General features: G+C 24.0%; 1 protein-coding gene across 1 annotated transcript in view; it reads right to left on the bottom strand.

Annotated features, from left to right (window-relative positions):
• Nucleotides 1-14,127, bottom strand: part of LOC129610888 (transcription factor mef2A-like) — a 60,362-nt gene extending 46,235 nt beyond the window's left edge. The window contains exons 1-2 of the mRNA XM_055523667.1: nt 14,024-14,127; nt 9,693-9,877 (exon numbers count right to left, since the gene is read on the bottom strand). Of these exons, the coding sequence (XP_055379642.1) occupies nt 9,693-9,877; nt 14,024-14,127 (289 nt within the window). The remainder of the gene's footprint in view (nt 1-9,692; nt 9,878-14,023) is intronic.
• Nucleotides 14,128-25,519: the final 11,392 nt, after the last annotated feature.

Raw genomic sequence — 25,519 nt, 5'->3', positions numbered from 1 at the left:
ACTAAGGTTCACTTGCTCTATGATCGGATTTCCATAAAAAATTTTTCATTTAATTTCAACAAAATCTACTTAATATTTTCTTAGTGATGAAAAACGTAAAATCGATCCACAGTAAAGTTCTATTTCTGACAAAATCTAATAAATCGAAAGAGCAGATCGAACTGTTCCACGGCAAAGTAAACTCAGATATAAATTTTAGTGAAAATCGTTCAAATCAAACTTAAGATAAAGTAACACAAATACAAACTGACAGAGTAGATAAACAAACATCTTTCTATAAAAAATAGGTTTTTTATGCTTCCGTATTATAAAGTGGAAGTGCTCTTCCGTCGAAAACTCGATATGCGAAATTCGGTTCTTATTATATTCTTATAGCCTTTCTTATTATATCCAATTCGGGTGACAAAGAGAATATCAGAATTTTATTTCACGAATTGGCATTATTATTAGAATTCTATAAAAGCACATAAAATTTTAATTGAATTCGGCTACTTAACTTACAAGTATCACTACGGCCGCCCTATTTTGTGTTGTTTTCCATTGTAAACCACCACAATATTTGTTTATATTTCTATAAAAATAATGGCTAATTTTCTTGAAAATGTCGTGGTAATTTTTATATGTTCTCTTAATTTTTCAAATATTTTTTCTTTCTATTTTGAGCAACATAACCAAAAAGTGGTGAAAAGCAAACGAGGACTTTATTCATTACACCAGTTAAAAAAAAGAATTTCATTCTATTTAATATTTTTATTTGCGATTCACCATTCTACTATCCACTAGCACGCCACACACTATCACCATTTAAGAACTTCTACATGAGTTACAAAAATTCTAGATATTTTTTTGCGTTACAATTTTGTGCATATTTTTATATTAACTATAGTAGTTAAAGCAAAAAAAAAAAAAAACTTAATCTAGACATCTATTTTGATAGCTAAACCGTATATATAGCAAAATATTAAAGCATAACAAGGATTGTGATACGACAAGCATTAAAAAAAATTAAAAATAAACATTTTTCTACTTTTTATACCAAGACCGTACTACAACTAGTGTAAGATGTGAAAATGAAATGAAAATAAATGATAGCGGTAAATAAAAATAATAATAATATAATAGCAAAAGACATTGAAAAATTTAAGTGAAAATTCTACACATAGAAAATTTACTCATTGGACCCTATTTGTACACGTATCTATATTTCACCAAGGAGATATAATTTTCTGCACTCATATACGCTCGTTTTGGGTAGTATATTTTGGATTCTGTTGTTGAAGGACGATAATAGTTTCCACTAGCTTTTATTTAAAAAAATTTGTAAAGAATTTTAAAAATTTGAAAATTTTTAGCAAGGGACACGCTACTTTATAATCTTATAATTAATTATTATTGATAGTATTAAGAGAGAAAATTATAAAAATTTTTGCATTAGGGAAATTATTCATGTTAATTTTTTCAAAGGATTATCCATTTACGTTGTAGTTTGACAGTTTTTAATACGAAAAATCATTTAGAAATCTAATTAAAATGCTATTCCTTCAAAAAATACTATTGTCAGTTAATAAATGAGATTAACTGATTTATAAATTTTTAATAGATTTTTATGCTTTTGCATATTTTGTCTGCGAACTTAATATGTAAGTGATATAACTATACTATATATGATATATAATAACTATAGAACATTTAAAAAAGTTATTGTCGAACTTCCCCATTCCTAGAATATTACATAATATACGAACCGCCCCGAAATATTCCATTATGTGTGTGTGATGCACATTCCGAAAACTTTAAAACAACTGTGACCTTAAAATAGAAATTCAAATCTTTTTCTCTTTCAATGAAATTTTTTTTGCCACGTGAATATTTGTCAAAAGTCAATTCGTTTATCATAGATTTAACAAACAAAAAACACCTTTGTTTATTAAGGAGAGAAAATTTATAACAAAAAATATTACAAAATATTGGACGTAGAATTTAATAAAAATATTTATGATCTCTTATAACATTGGGAGCGTTTTATGGCAATTATATTCAATTTATGACAATAAGATTTTTTAATATTTCATCTTTGTCTATAGCGGTATACCCAACTAATCGTTTATCTTAATAAATTTTGACACTATTTTCTATACGCTTTAAGGTATCTTTTTGTCGCGCTTATCTAATCGCCCAGTTGATTGTCATGCTGATGCATAGTCAATTTTAAAGCGAATCATTCATCTGGAACTGAAAATCTTAATCGAGTCATAAAAATTTATGCTATAATTTTTTTATTTTGTTAATTTTTTTCACAGATTTTCAAAGAAAAACAAAAACCAAAATCAATTTTTTTTGTCTTTCTCTTTGATTTTTGACCGCCTCTGTTACAAACTGCATTTTCACTATATATAAAAGGCTAGCCGTTATTCAATGTTTGAATTTTATTATTTCTTGTGCAACTTTTCCTTTAATTTTCAACAATATTTTGCGTTTTTCTTTTTTTAATTTTTTTCTTGTATTTTATTAAGTTTGGGCTGCTTTACCCGACAATCATTTACTTGATTTACTTTTAAACTTAACGTTTTTTATTATTTTCATTCTTTTTTTTTTGTTTAAACGTTAGAAACGTTAATTTTTTAGTGGAAAGGAAATTTGAGTTCACAAGAATTTAAGCTCCTATTTACTCATAGCACCAATCGGAAATTATACTTCTCTCAATGGCTACAAATTAAAAAAAAAGTGCTCTTTCTGTTGGTACCTAGTTAGACCCAATAATTGATTCATGTAACAAGTAAAAAGTTCAAACTACAAATTTGAAAAGAACAAAGTCAAAATGAAATTTCGCGCCAAAATAAGTAATATGCGAATAAAATTATGAATGGCCATGAACTTTAGCGAATGTAGCAGATTCATCAGATTTATTTGCGAATTCGAGAATTTGAGAAGAAAATTGCGCGAATTTATCAAAAATATTAAGTATATTAATTTGATAGTCATTTTTAAAATATTGTCAATATTATTTACATAATGCTAAAATTCGCCATATATAATACGAAATACTAACAAACTCCCCAGCTCAAGAGAGTTTGAAAATTCAGCGAATTCGCCATACGCCATACTAATACCTAGACGTTGCACTATTATGACTAACATTGATCCAAACTTTTCAATTGTAACGAAAAATTATTTTCGAATTGTATTCTTGAAACATGTATGTTTATATTATTCGGAACTAGGTTTTAAAATCTTGGCCAATATTATTGGTTCATTAAAAATTTATAAATAAAAGCTTTAATTTATGACAAACTAAAGAAATAATATGTAACTCCTGTGGCTGAATTACTTCAATCGCGTAAGTAATCGCGGAGTTCTTGCTTGTTATAATTTAATAGAAATAATTTGAGCAGGTCTTGGAAAAAATTCTGGTACAAAAATTCCCGATTCCTATAATAAAATTTAATTTTTTTCATTTTTCGTCTTTTTCAGCTTCATTTGCAATTTTCTGGATTTTTTTTTTTTGTTTTAATTTTTTCTTTTTTACCAATTTTCTCTGTCTGTTAACTTTTCTTTTCTATATGTACGCTTATTATATAAATTGTGAAAATAAAACAAATAAAACAGAAATGAAAGCAAAAAAAAAATGTGGTGGATTATCAGAGAAATAAAAAATTTAATTTTTTTCCACTTTCGCAATTTCAATTTTTTTTTCTATACTTTTTTTTTGTTGATTCATTTTTCAAGCTTCTTATTTTCAAAAATGAAGAAAATTACATTAAAAAAGCTTTTAGCAGCCATGCACATATATAGTTGACTATACACTTTAAATAAAATGTAAATCAAAAATGAGTAGAGTAAGAAAGAGAGAGAAAATGGGAATTTTCTTATTTAATTAAAACAAAAAATTTAACATTTTACCATTTTTAGCATAATTTTTTGTTTTTTTTTCTTTTTTTTACCAAATATGCATAATTGATAGGATTGTTGAAAAAAAAAAATTAAATATTAGAAATGGTTGCATAAAGTCATAAATTTTCAGAATTAATGGAGAAAATTTTTTATCATAAAAGTTAAAAGTTAATTTGAGTAAAAAAAAAAATAAAAATTAAATTTTAGCTTTGAAAAATTAAGAAGAAAATTTACATGAAAATTTAATAGAAGAAAGTTTAAGAAAATGTCACATTTTCATAACTGAAATCTGACATTCGAAATGAAACTTTGTAGTTGAGCATACTTAATACAATTTTTTTTTAATTGCGCTAAAATGCTAAGACACATTCATTTTTAAAACTTAATTTCAGTTGCATTGGGAAAATTTAAAAATTTTTCGATTTTATAGATGTATGTGTATACAAACAAGTATTTTAAAGTGGAAATTTTGCCTTCAACATTCTCTCAATATAATTTATAAATAAACATATCTTAAATATTAAAATGAATGTTGGAATAGATATGAATTGGAACATTTTGCTCTTACAAATTAGAAATTAAAAGTTGATATGGAACAAACTTACAAGTCATTATCTCAAAAACGAGACGAGGTATTAAAAAAACGGATTTCGAATTTTGAAACGGAAAAAGAACATCGAAAACGGAAACGGATTCGAAAAGAGCTGAGTTGAAAAACTATGCAAAATGTATAAACCGCAAAATCGAGGAAAATGACTTTCTGGCACAAATAAGTGTTAGAACGACGATATACATAATGTGTTTAATTTGATAAAATGTTTAGTGTAAGACCGAAAATAATGCTCACTTTTAACATATTGTATTCTTATAAAAAAATTTCTTATTGTATGCTTAAACAGTGACCATAGAGCAATTTCTAAACGACAATCTTTAACAGCAATAAAAATATTTCGAAAGAGAACGTTTATCTCTCGACTTGAATAATAATTTAAATATAACTTATGCTTGAATGTAACTATCAAAATTATAAATGTAAATATTACTTGCTCTCATTTCAATATTTCTCTTTCTGTACAATAATAACTGTCTTCTATTGTATAAATTTAATAAAATTCATGCATTCTGTTGCATATTGTTATACTTCTAGGGAACACTCAATTTAAGAGAAAATTTTCTCTCATTTTAAACTTAACATATTAAAGTATATGGGCTCTCTGTACTCTCACATAATTTAAATTTAATATCATTTTATTGTGACTGTATAGACTTTATATTTTAGATCAAAAATTTGTTCCAAACATTTCTGATTACGTCATAAGTAGACGCAACATTTTTATTTATAAGAATTATTTTATTCAAATACTATAATTATCTCAATAAAAGATCAACTTTATATAATAAAATTTTTTTTAATAAATAATAATTTCCTTTAAATTTTATTAATTTTTAGGAAGTATATAATAAATTAAAATTTTTATCTTTAACAATAGTAAATAATTATTTAAAGAAAAAAAAAAATAAAAAAAATTTTTTTAATGACTCTTTTTGCTCAGTTGAATTTATTTTAATTTTTTTTTTTGATTAATTTCTGCGCTCCATGGTATTAAGATGATTACCTCATTATCTTTTTTGCTATACTAACTTTCAAAATTAAAGCTCTAATATATAAACAGATAAATGTGTCTACTACATTATAATTATGTGCATATATATGTATATAATATATATATGGGTATATATAGACGCATACTTATGTTTAGTAGGTACATATATATGAACTCTTACTATATCTAAATGAACATACTGATAAAATACCCAAATTTATACGGTTAAAGACTAATTTCTTATATTATAGCAACTTAGCGAGTACAATATGAGTATATATATATATGTATACATTATACAGTTTTATATACATACATACATATACACATATTATATAAGTAGGTTTAAATTGTTTTAAGAAACGCATTTACCTATTTAATATTCATAGGAAACTTTGGAAAATTAAAAACTCTTGACATGTTAATTTTTTCTCTTTGTTTTTTTACTTACTTTTGCAAACAAAAAAGACATAAAAATTGTTAAAAATTAATTTATTTTTTGTAATTAATTGTGAAATGTGACATAACAAACTGCTGGTATACTCACTTTAAATTATTAAAAGAAATGATCATTAATTAAAAATATAATTTAGTCACCATGAAAGTTAAAATGACTTTTTGTTGTTTTTTTTTTTTTGTTATTTTATACAGGTGAAACTGAAATTTTTCTTATAAATATGAAATTTTAAAATTAATAATGAAATTATAACAACAATGCTTAGAGCAATTATTCATGGACAATATACCAAACATTGTTATTAAAAATTTTAGACATGATTTCGTCAGCTGCTTACTGTAATAAAGAAGTCTAAGTCTATTGCTTAAACGAATTTAAATATTTCTTCAGAAATTCTGTGTTCATACCTATTTATAGAGATGGGGCTGGAAAATTGTCATATAATATACAGATTCCTTTAAATGTTCACTGCACCAAAAATTTCTCTCATAAGTTACCTTAAATTCCTAAACTTTTTCCTACCGCTAAATATAAATAATTTAACAGAATAAAATTTTATTTAAAATGAAAAATCTACTCTTTAAATAAATTTCAAGTAATTTTTCATGAAAAATAAATGAAAAAAAAAGAAAAACTATTTAATTTATTAAAAATTGTTAACCACATATTAGTCCTTTAACTTCTAATTTTTTTCACATTATGGTATACGTAACCATAATCAACAACAAAATAAATAAGAAAAAAAGGGGGGGAGCACCATTTTAATGTTTAAAATATCTAGAGTAGCTACATACAAAATTCCTACATCATATCTAATGCATTGCATTTGAATTTTATTTTTATACTATGTGCTTTACCTACGGCTATTATATAGAGAGAGACCAATATTTTTTTTCGTACTATTCTATGGTTATACACAAAAATATGAAAAGAAAGAAATACGAAACATTATACAGACGAAAATGTGATAAATTAGCTTTAGACTTAAAATAGAACACAAACATTTCAATTCTCTACTGATTACTTCACTTGAAATTTTTCTTATTTTTTTTTTAGTACATACATACATACTTATGAAAACAAAACGATCAACTAGTCTGCATTTTGTATTTATGGGCCGGTGTACATGTGCTTATATATATTTACTATAATATATTAAGAAGAAAATTAAGAGGAGGAAGAAGTATAACCAAATTCTAAAAATTTAAGAATTTTTCGTACACTACTACTGTTAAATGTTTATATATCTATATTCATTTATTATAAATTTTTTCGACTGTTTAGAAAAACAGAAATTTAGTTTCATTAAATACAGGACTAATGTATAGATTTAGAATTTTTTCTTTCATTCCTTTAAAATGTGTAGATTCAAAAAAGGGAAGAATGAACTATCCTTGTATTATCCTTGTTTAATGAGAACATTCTAAAATTTCTTCATATTCTATGTATGGAATTAGATTCAAGGGATGTAGTAAACTTGGACATGAGTTTATAACGAGTGTATTTGTTCTCGTCTCTGAGGAAAATTCATGTAAGGAAATTTTCTGTTCTCTATTTTGAATTATAATAAATTTTGAAAACAGTTATGATTCAATTGTCACATGTTCTGCGATTCAAATATGACTTTGTAAACGTCTTTTCTTCATATCCTGAAATTATAACGTTTGGTCTTAGCAATCGAAATGAAAAATAGTCATTTGAAAAGTGTTTAATTTGTTGCTCTAATAGTTGGTATAGCGCCCGCCTAGAAAGCGGTTGGTTCAAGTCCAGTTTAAGGAGAAAAATTTTTAAATTTTTCTGCCTTGAATTGTTCCATTGAATACGTCATTCATATGTTCTCCAGCTGTAGGAAGAAATTTCCATTTAGTTGTTCTTGCAAGAATTAATAATAAAGATAAACAACTACATCTTGTATTGGTAATAATGATGTAATGATTAAAATGTTTTAAAATTGAGTCAAGAATGGGCTCGTTCATAAACAAATCTAAAATATAACAAAAAGTAGACGTTTTAGGTATAATATTTTATAATTGTTCACAGGTATTACATTAGGAGTTCAGGTTTTAAATAGAATGAGTAATCCACTAAACCTAATTACTAGACACACAATATTTAGCATGAACCATGTGAAAACAAATAACCGTATGGGCCCAAGCAAAACTAAATGAAAATTTCCCAATTATTGTTTTTATCATCTAATTTTTTAACATTCCTACAGTGTTAATGTGATTAATGAACAGTTTCTTCATTTTTATTCTTCTTTATTTAATTTTTTTTAAAGATTTAAAGAGTGCACATAGCAATTTTAAAATATTTCAATATTTTTTTCCCAAAAAAAAATTTAGTTAAGAAGAACTCTTGTCTTTCATTTGATTTTTTTTTTTAAATTTCAGTTCTTTTAGAAAAAAAATTATTCTATTTTTTGCATTACTCGTATTTTCTAGACATGATAATTTGAATTTTTTACTAAAAAGGCTTAAATTAAAACGTTAACTAAATACACATACTTATGTACTGAAATATGTATGCATTCAATACCTATAATTGTATAAAGTCCAGACACTAAATTCTGAATTAAAAACATTGAAACTTAAAGAATTTCAAACCAAAAAATAAATATTAATTCATGCCGGTCATAGTCAATGAGAAAAGTTTTTCGTATTTTCAAAATAAAAATTTTTATTTTAGAAAAGGAGAGAAAATTTTTCGGAAAAACTAAAAAACAGTACTACAAGTATTATGATAATAAATTTTAAAGGATTTTAATATTTTTCCTCTTCAAAGAGTTTGTTAATTTATTCTTAAAGGAATCTTCATTTTTTATTTTTAGTTTTTGTTTCTGAAAATCAAAGAAAATGAATTTTTTTGTTTTATCTATTTAGGAAGAATGGAAAATTTTTTCATTAGAGAAAATTGTTTTTTAAGTTTACAATTGTCTCTTTGAATTTTTTTTTTCGTTTTTTGCAAAATACCAAAACAAAAATTTCTTCTCAAAGCTCAAAACAAAAATCAAATAGTCTAGACACTATTTGAGTACTCTATATAGCTCTAAAATGTTAAAATTATCAATTAAAAAGAAATTATAGGGAACCTTATTCAGTATAGGTACTTAATTAGCAGTGGTCTTTGAAAATATAATGATTATTTATGTTCTATGAAATATTCATAATATTTTTTAAAAAGGATTAAAATATGAAGGTATTTAAATATTTAAGTAGTCAATTATAAAATTTCAAAGTAAAATAAAAATGTATGCATAAATACAAGGTTTATTTTATGCTTTATTTTCATGTTTGAATATAAAATTTTGTGAAAATTTCTGAAGGCAATTTTAAACCATAAAAGATTTAAAAAGACTTACTGCACATGTTTTTCTTTAGAAAAGAATATTTTCACAAGAATGTTTGACAATGACATACTTAATTTTTGTGTGACGTAGACAATAATATTGAATTTTTATGGGCTTTCCATGTGTTTTAATTACCATAGATTCAGTTACAAAATCTAATGCAATTTTTTCTAAATGTTAAATTTTATTTTAGCACATATTATCTAATTTTGTTTGAATATTAATTTAGAATTACAATAATCCTTAAACTGACCAATTTTAATTGCTCTTATATGACTAAATTTAAAATTTACTAAAACCGGATGGCGATTCGTATAAATTCGAAAATTGTTGGAAATTTGAAACAAATTCAATATTGTACATATGGCATAAAAAACAATATGTAACTTACCTATCATAAGTAACGCCGCGGTTAAGTGTGATGACGGTGGACCAGCTAAACCAGTTGCACCTAATGCAGCACCACCTAAAGCACATGCAACACCACCTAATGCTACAACAGCTATTAATGAACGTAATGGTGGACCAGCAAACCATTGACCACAACATCCTTTTCCAGATCGTTCTGATGGTGATCTATCATGAAAAGAAATAGAAAATTTTTTTTAATGAATAAAAATTTATAAAATGTGTTGAAAATATTTTCTAATAATTTTCTCTTTCTCTTTTAATCCCTTGCTAATTATAACTTGATAATTTTGAATTTTGCGGAAAACTAAGAAAAAGAGGCAACCAAATTCTAATAATTTAAGAATTTTTCGTACACTACTACTGTCACATAGAATTTTTCATGTTTTAATGAGAAAATTTCAAGAATGTACAAATTGTCACATAGATTTGAATTTGATTCTAAAATAATCTTTATATCTTTAATCTTGTCGAATATCAAATTTCACTAAAAAATCTTTCATCTTGTTTAACCTAATTTCACTGACTTCCTAAAATATGATGTTCAATAATATTTGAATTTCTAAACAAAATTGAAACTTGCTTTAAATTACAAGTTTTGCAATCAAAATTTAATTGTCGAATAAGCTATTTTGTCTTAGTAATGAACAGAAATTTTTGATGCAAGGGTAATAATATAGCTACAATATGATTGCCACGCGTTAGTGTTGGCATGAAATATGACAATGTATGAAAAGAATTGCAAAAGTAAAAAACTAAAAACAATTTTAATAATAATTAAATTTTGGGCCTATTTACTTGAGAATAATAACCACTATAAGTTTGAAATATATGCTGTTCCGGGATTTATATTAATGTACTTGTATTTCATCAAAAAAATATTAAGTATATGAATTAATAAATAAAAAGAGAAAAATACCACCATTAACACTGTTATTTAGCCTCATCATTATATCCGTACGAAAGTATGTTCGAAGTTCAAACGGTAAGGCATACTAAATTTGCCTTACCGTTTGTAACACTAAGAAAGAATGCTTTGAGATATAGACTCAAGTGTATGTTTTTGCTCAGCGTCAAATTCTGAGTCGATTCGGGTTTGTCTTTCCGTCTGTCCGTCCCAACGATTACTTAAAACTAAGTTCACCAAATTAGCACAAATGATTTAAGCAAATGTAAATGCCAGAACCCTATTTGAATTGTGCATAATCGGAGTACTGGTTCGGATAGCTGTCATACAACTTTAATATTTATTAGAGTATATCTCAGAAACTATAAAATCTGTGGTATTGACACTCCTAAAGTTATTTGGCATTATCTCAGCAACTATAAAAGCGTGATATTGAAATTTCGGACAAGCGAATATATTAGTAGAGTCAATGTGTTCGATAAAAGTTGTTGAAATTGCTTGTTTATTTCTGGTAGCTGCCACACAACTTCAATGGTTGTTTGGCCATATCTTAGAAAATATTGAAAACACAGTACTGAAACTTTGCATAAATTATAATGGTAATACGACAACTTAGGGTCATAGTCTGTCTCATTGTCAGCTATGGCATATTTATTAACACATAGGGAAACAAATTCGTACGGATATCACAGAGTTGACACAGTCAACTCTATTTTTTCTCGTTTTCTTTTAAAATTATTTCTTTCTATTGTATGAGAATCATAAAACAAAACTAGCTACACCCATTTTTAATTTTTTTTCCTCTTTGTATTTTAACCATTATCACATATCTACGTGATTACAAGTCTACTATAAAGCTTAAAATTGCTACTTTTTAAAAAAATTATTTTAAATTAGCAAAATTTTGTTTAAGAAACTAATAAGTTACTAAGAAATTATATAAAATGTAATTTTCCTCAAAAAAGTGACGCCTCCAAACTTTTTTACAATCGCGGAATTTTTCCGAAAATCTATTTATTTCTAGAACATGGTTAGAATATTTCTAAAAAGACGAAGTTTGTTAGTAAAATAAAGTAAAATATTTACACTATTTCTGTACTTCAGAAATTTTAAGAAATAACTGGATTCGAAACACCAATCCTGTTACAACTAGGTTCAGAAATATTCGGAAATTAACATGTAATGTAGATTTCTTCGTATCACTATTACTTTTTAACAAGTGTAACCTATTTTTGATGTAGAACCAAAAAAAATTTAAAAATTTAAAAAAATTTGCATTTGGATCTCTGTACACCCAAATGGACACACAAAGGTTAATAAAATATTTTTAATCACTTGTATGTAATTCTTACCTGTAATTTTTTTTTCTACTCTATACGTTTTACTAATAATAATTTTAAAATGACTTTGAACTACTTTAACTATGTTATTTGTTTGCATTTTATTATTATTTTTTTTTTATTTTTCTATTTTCATTTTTAAGCGAAAATAGTGTTATATAGAAAAACAAATAAACTACAGAGTCAGAATTTTAATTAACGACACTAAAGAGGTTATTTTTTCTTATGTGTGTGTATGTACATAGTTTTTATACTATTTCTCTATTTAATATACAGAGATAGTTATTGAGGAAAAAAAGTAAAATTTATAGAAAATTTAAAAAGATCAGGTGACTTTCTCATAATGAAAAAAACAACTTTTGCTCTTACCATTATAGTGATTATGGTTTTTTAAGCATGTTATACATGCGGGATACACGAATTTTAAATCTTTGCAGGAGGATTAATAGCTGCATTAAGTTGTGAAATACTTATTAAAAGTTTGTTATGTTTGGTTCTAGATAAATTCAAAAGTTATTAAATTATAAAGTTCTTATATTGAAAAACCCTAAACTAATCATATAATAAGCTAGGAACAAGTAATACGAACCAAAACAACTCCTTAAAATTTAAGAAAATTGGAAAAGAATTTCAAATTGATTATCACAACATTTATAAAATTAGAACAAATTTCGTAGAAAAATTTGAACGTAAAACAAGTTTGTTATAATAAAATTTTGAAATAGTTGCTGAATATTACGATAAATTACGCAAAATTTTAGTTAAAACTTTTTATAGTAAATTGAAATGAGAACTAATGTGAAATAAGATATTTTTTACGTACAGCACCATATTTTTTTTGTTTTTTGCAATTTTATACTCCATTTTCAGTTGCTTTTCACACAAGTACAAAAAATGCCTTTTATAGTACACAACTTGTTTTATTAAATTTTATATTTTATTATTATTTTTTTATTTTCTGATAGCTTCTAGCAATAATGTTGCTGACATGTTTCTAATAATAAATTATACACTTGTTTTATATTCTGTATATATATATATATATATATATGATGAAATGAGAACAGGGTGAGTGAGAGTGTTTAAACATAATATTTAATTACAAATTCTATATACATATTATTATATCTTTGTGTATTTATACATATGTACAATAGGTTAAAGTTTTTGACACCATGACATGACATGATAAAAAATCTAAAGTTTGATATTAACCTTATTATATAGAAAACTAATTAACTTTTTAGTAATTCTATTATTAAATTCAACTTTTTATATATTTTTGTATTCTTGACCATTATATTGGTTTCTTTCCTTTTTCTCTTTGTTGCCTACAACATAACTTCTCTACGTATATAATTTAGTCCGCCTAACACCACAACGTTTTCATAGTTATATTTTGTAAATAGGGGAAAAGAATAATTTTAAATCTTAATCAATATTTTTTATATAATTTTTGAACTTCTCCCTACTAAATGGAACAGGATCGCTTATCTATCGAAGTACATTTTTATGATTTTTAATTCTTCCAACAAGAGCTATTAATTTACTTATTATATAATACATTTGATAATGAAGTGAATTTGAAGATTTCTTAAAAAACTTCTCTCGATATAGTCTTTCGTGTCTTAATAAATTTAGAACAAATTTCAAAATTTTATTGAAAATTTATCAATTTCAGCTTTCGAGTAGCTATAAAATTTATGTAAGCTGTATAATAGCTATAAGTCGCCTAATCACATGTGGTCCTTAAATACAATATTTAAGTTTGTTATATTACACTTTTTCGTCATATGTGGAGGTATTAGAAAAAAAAAACACAAAAATATACCAAAAATAAAAATAAAATTAAAGTCAAAGTTAATTGACCCAAAAATTTTACGATGTAAATAAAAAAATATACTTAAATATAATTCGAATTTAAAATATTTAATTTGACAATTTTCTCATTAATTTTTAATATTGTCAATTGTAAGAGAAAATTATTCTTATATAACCGAAAAGTTCATTAATTTTTGGTGAAATTTATTGTAGAAAATGGAAAAAATCGAAAACCATAAAATTCACCCACCTACGAAGAACGCTGTTAAATCTTTTTTTAATCTTTCATTTTTGGTAATGATTATTACGTCTTTGCTGTACATGCTTTTCTTAATATCAACCTTTTTCATTTTCAAAAAAATTTTTTTTCATTTTGTTGTACTCAATTCAATAGTGAATGAAGCATAAAAATGCTTGTCTATATTTTTTCAACACCAACTCAACAACTTTAGGTAAATATTAAAATACACTTCAGAACATAAAATAAAATATATAGCTATAAGCATGAAAAGGCTGGTTTAAATTAGGGCATTCACACATTAATTTGGTATTATTAATAAAAAAAATAAAAAATCCATCTTTAGAAATCAATCACTTTCCAATGTAGACGGAGCAAATATCTATATTTTATCATTTTACGTTTATCCAACAGTAGGATAGCACATAGAAGAAAAAAAAACAAGTTAAACAATATTAAATTTTTCTTGATGATCTCATCGAAATAAATGGACGTATATTGGTTTTTGTTTTCTAATTAGAAAAACATGTTATTTTTTTATTTTATTAAGAGATAAGATATTAAAATGAGAATGATTTGTTTTCTATAAAATTTCAATGTATTAAAGCTGGAAGATTAAATAAAACAAATTACATAAAGTCTGTCAATTAGTAGAATCAAAGATATTGTAAGGTCTAGAGATTTAATGTCAAAGTTCTGCGGTTATTAAGTATTTTTTGGCTTGAGTTAACTAATAAGAAGATTGACAGTTTTTTTTAATTGAAAATGTAATTGAAAATATTTTCCATGAAGATGAAAAAGAATAAACGGCCCTCACGTAAATATTAAATCGGGATAACTATAATCAAAATCGGTATTAAGTCTTCTCAATTTCAATTATTTCAATTTTAAATTTAATAGGGTTATTTTTTTAGTTTATGTAATTTGCACAAAATTGCATACTTATGGGAGTAGCACAGAATAAAAGCACAATTCAAAAAGAAAATTCGTATTCTTCGAATAATCATCGTTTGTTCTTCAATATCATGAGGCTAAAATAAATTAAACTTCTATATGCAATGAATAGGAAGCAAGTTTATCTTATAGAATAGATTGTGTACTCATAAAATGAATTTAATTGATGTGTAGGAGACTTCGAGGTACGGAACAATATATGAATTGTTCCCGTTCACAACTTATACTTTTCTGAGATCATAAAATTTTTATAATAATGTAAAAATTTGTCCGTAATTTAGCAATTAAATTGTTCACTATAAATAGAAAATTTAAACAACAATTCTAAATTGAAAATACTTCCATAAGGAACCAAGATGGTAATACGTAGATAGCCCCACATAATTTGACCATCATTATAAACTTCCTAATAATATCCATCAAGTTTTTTAAAAATCAAATTCTTCAAATCGATATTTACTCGTTGTTATATTTCACTTTTCTTAACTTTTATTCAAATAACTAAAATCGTGGTACACCTTATACGCTATAACTGCTCACATTAATTTCATTTTTGAATATTATGATTTTTCATAACATTCAAAAAATTAATACCAAAAAAGTATTGTTCCGCATTTTTTATTAGAAAGTTTTTGAAAAAAAAAGAGACAGAAGAAGAAAAATTCTCTAAAAATAATCCGCCTTTAAAAGTAAATCGTAAATTATTTTATATTTAAAAAAAAAAAACAAAAAAAATACAAAATTAAAGTCAATATGGAAACCAGCTTGAATAAACGATTTGTTAAAATTATAAAATTCATTTAGAAAACAAAATTAATTTTGGCAAGTGTAATGAAAAGAAAATTACGCTATAAACCATTAGAATTTGTTAAGAAAAGAATTTTAATATTAAACACAGTAGCCTGGCTGCTCAGTAGGTGATCTATTCATTGTTCGTTTAATTATAAAATTTTCTTAATTGTTTACTACTATATTAAAAGTTTTAAGATGCGATTAAAAAAATTTTTTTTTGAAGAAATTAATTTAATCGTTAGAATTTTAATGAAATTTACAAGCAGTGACATTTTAATTCATAAATTAAGGCAAAATGGCCATCCACATTGTGAATTTTATGATTTGCACAAATTTTTATATATTTTTAATGTCGGTATAACAATCTTAATGAAATTGTGTAGAACAAAAAGATTTTGGATTTTGAAAGCTTGAAAAATTTAAAAAATTATAATAATTTTAGTAAAAAAAATAATTTATATCGGTTTAATAAAGCGGAAGTGGTAAAATTTAGAATAACTGAATGTAGTACTTACCGAATGAATGAATTTAGAAAAATATTAAAAAAATTTCCTGTCTGTTAAAAAAATTAAAAGTTAGAAAGAACTAAGGCTCAGAAATAAATGTTTAATTACGAAAAAAAAATTATTATCGGAGTCGTAGTCCAAAAATAGAGACAGAAAATTTTTAAAACTAGGACTATATAGCCATCAAAGAAATTCTTTAAAAAAATGTAATTAATTTTTTTTTAAAATCCAAATTCAATTTTTTTTTTTGAATTTCTAGGAAGTAAGGAATGGCACAAATACCAGGTCTTCTAAATTATTATAACAAAAATGTATCAAAATTTATTACTGATATAAGCTATACAATCACTGTTTCCACAGTTTACCACTATAAATTCAAAAATTAAATTTATGTTAATTTTGTAATGAAAAACAAATGTGTTATACTAATTTACGATCTCAATTATAATTTTAATTTTGACATTATAATTCAAGAATTCAAAACAATGTAATTGCTATATTAGTAGAGTAAAATGAAATATTTTTGAATGATGTCATGATGCTTTTGTAAATTTCGAAATTAAAAATTTTATAGAGAATGAAATATTAAATTTATGAGATTAACAGCCAAAAACAACAATTTGTTTTTATTTATTGTTTCAATATTGTATAAAATTTGAACAAATTTTTTTTTCAAAAAAACTTTAAATTTACATACATACATGTACAGTACTGTGTGAACAAATGAAAGCTCTAATATAAAATGTGAATACTAAATCTATGAATTATCTCTTTAGAGAAAATAGTAATTGCCATAATAACAAATTGGAATTCATAAATTCTCTTCAAATAATTGTATATATAATTATGTAGTATAGCTCTGTCTGGGTGTATCGCACGTAATGTAGGAGGCTTAGTTACAACTTCAATTCACGGTACAATAAAAATTATGATAAAATTAATAAAAATGAATTTAAAATTTTAGTAAAATCAAGAAGCCCCCAAATTAATTAATTATAATAATAGATAAGTATTACAATTCGAAAACAAAACCATCTATTATCAGCACCGAATATTAAATAATTTTAGTTAAATAACAAGGAAGCTAACAAATTTCTAATAAATTCCCAAAATTTCATTCTTAATAGCTAGTTGCAGAAAATAAACATGATTAGAATATATTTATTATAACATATGGCAATTTGATTTAAACTTATTAAATTTTTCTAAAAAAAAAAATTTAATTTTATAAATTTACTGTAATGGCCATAAAAATTGCCTATGTCATGTTTACCATATAAAAATTAGCTTTCTCCCCTTTTACTTTATGAAATTTCAAAATAAAAACTTACTTTAAATAAAATAAATAACTTTGTTTTAATTAAAATGAAGCTTTGAAACAAATTTTGTACAAAAAACAGGGAACACATTCCTAAATACACTTATACATATAAAAATTTTATAAAAATTACAGCTGTTTTCATTAATTTTTCCCTTCATACTTCAAAACTTGGATGGTTAAGTGTTTCATAGGGGAAAAGAATTTAGTTTTGAAATTGAAAAAAATTTTGTTTTTTTTTTTTTTGTATTTTGCACCACAATTTATTAATAATAAGAAAATAACACGTATAAGAGCCTAAGGAAGTGAGCGAGAACTAAAATAATAGGAAACTTTTGAAATAAATAATAAAATACATAGAGAAAAGTTTCTTCCCCCATATTTTGTACACTCTTTACACCGCACATAGTCATATATGACTATTAAGAATATTATAGAGAGAAAACGAGAATTAGAGGGAGAAGATTTCTTCCTTCCAGGTTCAGAACCTACATTTATATAGTACTATAGTTTCATATATCACTTATGTGCTTTATAAATTTTATGTAATTTAAAAAAAATTATTACGAAAAGTTTTCAGTAATTGTCATATAAAAGAAAATCATTATTTCCTCCTATATACGTACATTAATGTTGTGCATAACGTTAGGCGCATATATTGCGTATAAAAATGTATATTTCATTTTCTACGATACATTCAACACATAATAATATTTAACAGTTCATATGTATGTAAGTATGATGAATATGTACATTTTGTTCTCCATTGTATTTTATGAACGGAATGCATGCATGAATTTTATTTAAAATGCATTGAAGGAATAAAAGTTTCATGTAAGTTGTTGACTTTTCTTTAAAAATAAAATTATTGTACAAATTTTTTTGTTTTCTGTTTTTATTTTTTTATTACATACCCTTAGGAGTAAAACTGATTTAAACTGTAAATATTATAAAAATGTAGCTATACATATTTATATATAGTTTGTGTGTGTGTAAAAAATTTATTTTAAAAGTTTAAGTTAACAAAATATCTAGATTTATTTATATACATTGCATGTATGTATGTATGCAGAAAAAATTCAATGTAATTTATTTTTTGGTGCAAAAAAAAGGGTTAAAATATTCTTTTTTTTTTTTTTTTTGTTAAACAAAATATCTATTATTATTACTTGTGTTGTAATAATTTGGATGCCATCAGGGCACTAGTGTCATTTCTTGCATTAATGTGTTTTTCATAAATTTAATATTCTCATTTTTAGGTCATAAAAATTAAGAATTCTCTTAAAGCTTTTTTTTTCGTTTCTTTGTTTTTTGCCCATTTTTTTTTTAATTTAAAGGTTTACCTTAATAATTTTTCATGTATACACGTTTATTTTTAAATATTTTAAATAGAACTAGAAAATTACATTATATAAACTCGTAAATCCTGAAAAATATGTTATACATACAATATATACATGTAATATATACGAGTATGTATGTATATATTATGTATTATTATAGAACATGTTCTAGAATGTTATTTAATAATAGTTGCTTGAAGTAGGTACTCTTGTTGTTATTATTAGTGCTCTTGACCGTAATTGATAAAATAATAATGAACTAACTATACATATATAACATTTATAGTTAATATCGTAACAAGGTTTACATAGTATATTTAATTTAAATAAGGGTAAAAAGAAAAGAAAAAATAAAATAGAGAAATATGTGCGTAAAAATAGCAGAATAATTGCTATAAAACCTATACACAATATTTTTTGTCCTTAATTTTACTTGATAAATTACTTGCTTACTTTAACTTTTTAAAAATATAATGCAGCATCTACCTTTGTATACATATATGTACGTATAATGTCTAACTAGCTATGTTAAAATTTATTTAAAATTTACTTAGAACGCATAGAGTAGCATTTTGTATACGATATGATAATGTTAATAAAGGAACAAGAATATTCTAGTTTTAGTTGAAAAATATTGCTATATAAGGTTAATGTAATTATATGGCCGCAATTTATTAAGGGTTGTGTATAACTAAAATATTTCCTCTCGTATAACTTTTATTTTGTCTTATTATAACTACTCACGCGTAAGTATATATGTATATAAAGAATTAATTTAATTAAATAGCCGCTTTTAGGTTAATTTACATTTAATATAATTGTATAAAAATAGAAACTGATTGAACAAAAGTGTAGAAGAAATTAAATTTTTAAATTAAAAAATTTTAATGGAATTTATAATTAGATTTGATTTGAACTTGAAATTTTCATAGTTAAAGTTGATTAATTTTCATGCATACTCGTATATTAAAATTTAGGAATATGGAAATTTTAATAGAAATTTTTAATTAAATAAACGAGAGTGTCTTCTTGTAAGCTAAAATGGATTATAGTTTGAAATTTGTTACAATTTGAGTTAAAGATTTTGGATCCTAGAATATTCAGAACCTGACAATTTTATCTTAATTTATGTATAATGCTGCAGAATATATTGCTATTGCATTTTCACGTTCTATTGCACAAAAAAGCTATTGTTTACTTCGAAATTGTTCAAATTTACTAGCTCTCATATGTTCATAAGAAGCACTAAAGAATTTATTTTGAAACTATCACCAAAATTTCATTCAATACTAATTAACATCTATATTGTTAAACATTATTGAAATTAATTGACATAAAACTATATCTTGAAAATATCAATAAAATTTCAGTGTCACAAAAGTTTTTCACTTTCTTCTGATCATATACAAAAGTATTAATTAACATTCAGAACATAAATTTATATTTTATGTATCCAATTTGTTCCACATTTTAATTACAAATAGCTTAATTTTCATAATGAACCAAATTCCATTAAATAAAACAATAATTTATATAAAAATTATTGTAAAAAAAGAAAAAGAAAATTTCAAAAAAATTTTAATTGGTATTGTTGATCAACAAAATAAAAATTTGTCTTAACTCCTTACACTAAAGTTTTGCTTCCTTCAATTCTTTTCAATATTTTTTTTTATTATTTAAAAGTTTTGACTTTAAAAAAAATGTTATGAAAGAGGAGAAGAAAGCCTCTACACTGAAAAAATTAGTGTAGGTCACTATGACGAAAAAGGTTCTTCAAAATCTTAACGATGAATTTTTCAATATGAAAATTTTTTTTTGTCAAATTGAATAAAATACTTCCATATAAATAAAATTACGTTCTTATGACTAAATTTTCGTAAGTTGAAAAAAAATTTTTTTGTCCAAACAAACTTATTCACAAATACGAAAATTTTTTCATCGTGACAAACCAAATTATTTATTTTGAAAATATTTTCGTATACGGGACGAAATCAACCATCAAATGAAATTGTAGCGGTAAATTTTAATTTGACGAAAATTTCATTACATTAACGAAGAATATTTCTTTCATATGAAAAAAAATTCTTCACAGTGAATAAAACATTTGTAATTTTTGTAAAAATTTTATGCAAAATTTTAAGTTGAAGAAAGGTTCATCATACGGAATAACAATAATTCAAATGACGAAAGTGTTCGTAATTATGACTACGATTTCTTCCTACTGAATAACCGATGAAACATTAGAAGACTCTTATTTTTACTTTCTTTCATATACGTTCAGATTGTTAAAGTGTAACAAGGGTTTTAAAAAGGTGTTACAAAAAATTAAATTTTATTTTGAAAAATTATAATAATAGTGATAATAAAAATAAATTATTAATATAATATTAATTAAAATAGTTAACTTCAAATATAAAATAAAATAAAATAGGATTGTTTCAAACATTTTCATGTAAGTTTGTTTTTCTAAAATTTTTTTAAATATTTTTTATTATACCTGTTTATTTTTAACTTTTTGCATTCTCATAAATTGAAATTTATGTCTTTTAAAAATATAAGAGTATTTTTAATAAAAAAAATAATTTCGCAATATACATATAATAAACTTTTAGATTGCTCGCTAAAAATGACAAGGTGTTTTATATGTAAAAAATCTGATTTTACATATACCTCGTTAAAATTACATTTGGAATATTTTCACTGCATTCTAAATATATCAGAAATTGAATGCTATGAAAGAGGGTGCTATCAGTTGTTTGGTAGTTTAAAATCTTATCACCAACATTGGAAAAGAAAACATAAATTTTTGATTTATAAAAGTATTCTCGAATATTCTGAGATGCCTGTAGAAGAATTACCATCGCAATCAAATACTTATGTTATGCAGCAACCTGTTTCAAAAGTTCTTCTTTTGCTGATACATTTTCTTCAGCTTCACAGAAATTGGATTCATAGGAACAGTTTGCTATTAAATTCAGCTATACTTTATACGATAACAACCATTAAAATAAAAAATCATATTTAATTGATAATTTATGGAAGAGCCAATAAATATTGACCAACATTTGGAAATTATATTGCCCATGAGGCCAGCTTGAATACCATTGTAATGAAACGAAAAAATTTCGTATAAAGGAAATTTTGAAGTAGAACTCAATACAAAATATATTAAGCAAATGGATTCAATATATCGGATTCTATGGGGCATAAATTAGTGAGTCTAATATCAATAATAAATCCGATCGGTTCTGCAAAAATCTCTGATTTTTCTTTACAGGTTGATATTGATTTTAAAGAACTTCATCTACAGGCTAATGATCTTTCCATTTTCAACATAGAAGAATTTAAAGGAAAAATACTGGATATTTTCGAAGAAAAACTAAAAGATACTACTTGTCGATATATAAAATGAAAAATGACTTCTGTGGCAACTGCATTAGGTATTTGCTTCAAAATTTTTAATTTATTCAACTTGGAATATCAAAAAGAATGTTAATAATATTTTTATAATTTAAAAACTAAATATGACAAAGAAAGTATTCATGTTAATTGTCTTATTAATGGCCTAAAATGAGTATAATTTAATTTATATTTTCAAAACTTATGAGTAGTTTATAACGAATATTAAAAAATTCTACATAAAAAATATTTGCTGAGAATATATGAAACATAAATATAAAAAATGTTTGATTAAGACATGATTAATTTTAAAAGAAATAATTTAATAAAAATGAAATAATAATAATATTTTTATTTTGATTTTCTACAATAAAATAGTTATGTGTTTAATATTTTATATTATAAATTAGTTAATAACTTTAAAATGAAATTAAATTTTTGATTAAATAAACAGTTTTTTTTACTTTGACTTTACTTAATAAGTTGACAAAATTTGTATTATAGTAGATAAGATACCATTTTTGAGAAAGACATGTTAAAGTAACTTTTGTTTAAATGTTGTTTTTTCAATTGAATATAATTTTCATTATATTATTTAGAAATTTGATTAAATCTAATTTGCTTTCTGAAATTGAAAAATGAATTACTAAATTTTTGAAACATGCTACACAAAGTCTGTTATTGATAAAAATTGAAAAGCTAAAGTGTTCTAAAATTTTGATAATTTAATTAAGATATTTTTTAACAATATGATGAAAATAATATTCAATATGAGAAACTACATTTGAATAAAATGTTTGTCAAAATAATCAAATATTAGTCATATTGACGAAAATGGGACCTCTAAGGGATTTTGTTACTATGAAGAAATTTTCATCTCATTGACGAAAAATCAGATGAAAAAATTAATATTCATTATGAAGAAATTTTCTTCCCATTGAATAAAACTACGGTGACGAAACAAATCGTCATCTGAAAGAAAAGGAAATAGCTAGTCATCAATATGACAACGCTTTCGTCATCAGAAATACATGTTTTATTGAAGGACCAAATAACTACAGTTTCGTTACGACAATATACGATTTCATCGTATATACGAAAGAATTTTTTCAGTGTAGGGAGTAATATATAGCTACAACTATAAATTAAAACCAAAAGCATTTTGTTTTCATTTTAACACAAAAACAAATGTTATTTTAACATTTTTGTTGATTTTTTGCTGACAAAAATTTTATAATCAGTGATGTTTAAATTTTTTGTGACACCAAAATTTATCAAAGACTAAAGCTTCTTATTTTAAAAGAATTTACATGAAAATGCAAAGAAATAGTTACTTAGGATTTTCTCTGTTGTTAACTAATCAGAAAAAATTAACATTCTTAATTTTTAGAATTATTTACAAGGGGACGTAAAAGTCAACATTAACAGTATTGTTGTTTGACTTTAATACTTAACATATTTCGTTAGCCTTACGCTATGTTATATCTTTAATGTTAATTTATAGCATCCTCAATATCGCATAATAATATGTCTAGTAAAGTTAACATACTGCATATTTCATAAATTGAATGAGGTTTAAATCTTAAAGCTAAGGCTAGTTAAAAAGCTGACAGCATTTCATTCTGAAATTAAAAAGCAACCGCCCTTCAATTTCACTTTACTATTCAAATATTTAAGGAATTTAATTCACTTACTGTGATAACCAGAAATCTTGTTGTGCCATATTTTGTTGTGGAAAAGTGCCATATTTTCATTAATAATAAATTAAATTAAATAATATATGAATGCATCACCGAAATCATAACAATCGCTATTAAAAATCAAATAAATTTCAAGATCCATAAATTGAATTGCGTAAAAAAATTATTCGGGAAGTCTACTGAGCACACATTGGAACAATTTTTATAAGACATTTTTATTATAAAAGCTGATTATAATTTTCAACATTCAACAACCTGATCAAAATTTTAAATTTACTTAAAATTTATTAATACCATAGTAAAATTCACTCTTCCCTGATTAATGCACTCGTATATTATATTTCCTTCATTTCCAATCAAATTACCCATAAACATTTTCTTTTCTAAATTTTTTTTTTTACTTTTAAAGAGAAAGAAAAACTGGAAGAAATTATGAAAATTATTATTTCTTATGAACTAATTGTTAGGGATTTTTCATAAAAACTTGAATAAATTTTCTTAATTTTTTTATTTTTAGGAAAATTTAACAAAAAAAAGTATCATAATTAAAATGAAAAAAGTTTGAACAAAAAGAAAGTAAAAAGATTTTTTCTCGTACTGAAAGGGTTAAAAGTTTATTTGATTTGAAACCACGAGCTCGGTTTAAATGAAAGCCCGAACTACTTCTTAACGTAAATAAACGAATTTTTGTATGCAAATTCATATAATTTTAGATTATTCAATTCTGTAGTAGTTGTTTGGAAGCATTTTTGTAAAATTACAAAATTCTTGTAAAATGACAATCAAGACCTAGTAAGTTTACTCAAAAGAGAACTAAATTTACTTAAAAAAATTTAAAATGTAATAATAATGTGCTAAATGCAATGAATGTACATGACTTTTCTCTCCAAATTTTCAGTATTTCATATAGAACTAAAGCAATAATATTGATTAAAAATGCCATAAAAAAATTTTATAAATCTACAATACGTAAAAAAGTGCAATTATTATTTATCGCATATTCGCGTTTTTTTTGAACTTATAAGTAAAAGAGTCATCATACCAACTAAAATAGAGTAACGAAGAGATAGCCATGAATATTTATTCTGAAAGATGAACATGACATTTATAAATGTCAAATTTTTGACACTTAAAATTAAAGATTATATTTCAGTTTACAAACTGATCTTAACTTGAAAACAGTCAGCCTATTAAATGAACCAATATTTCTTAGAATAGACACCTATACTGAAATGCTTTCCCTGAATTTCATCTCCCAACCTACTGTGCCGGGAAAGTGAACAATAAAAAATAAAATATTCTCGATTGGTTTTGTTTTATTTTTTTTTTTTTTTTTAAAATATGATCTTTTTATATTTTTATTATAATTTTTTTTAAGTAATGTTCCAAGTAACAATTTAATGTGGTGATGCTAAGTTAATGTGAAAATTAACAACATAAAATGCTAAAATAAAATTACAACAAAAACAAAAGATGGAAAGATATAGAGTGA

This window comes from Condylostylus longicornis, unplaced genomic scaffold (genome assembly GCF_029603195.1).
Source record: "Condylostylus longicornis isolate FDR11 unplaced genomic scaffold, ASM2960319v2 ptg000048l, whole genome shotgun sequence".
NCBI lineage: Eukaryota > Metazoa > Arthropoda > Insecta > Diptera > Dolichopodidae > Condylostylus > Condylostylus longicornis.
Note: the sequence above shows the minus strand (reverse complement) of the source record. Positions and strands in the feature narration are given on the sequence as shown.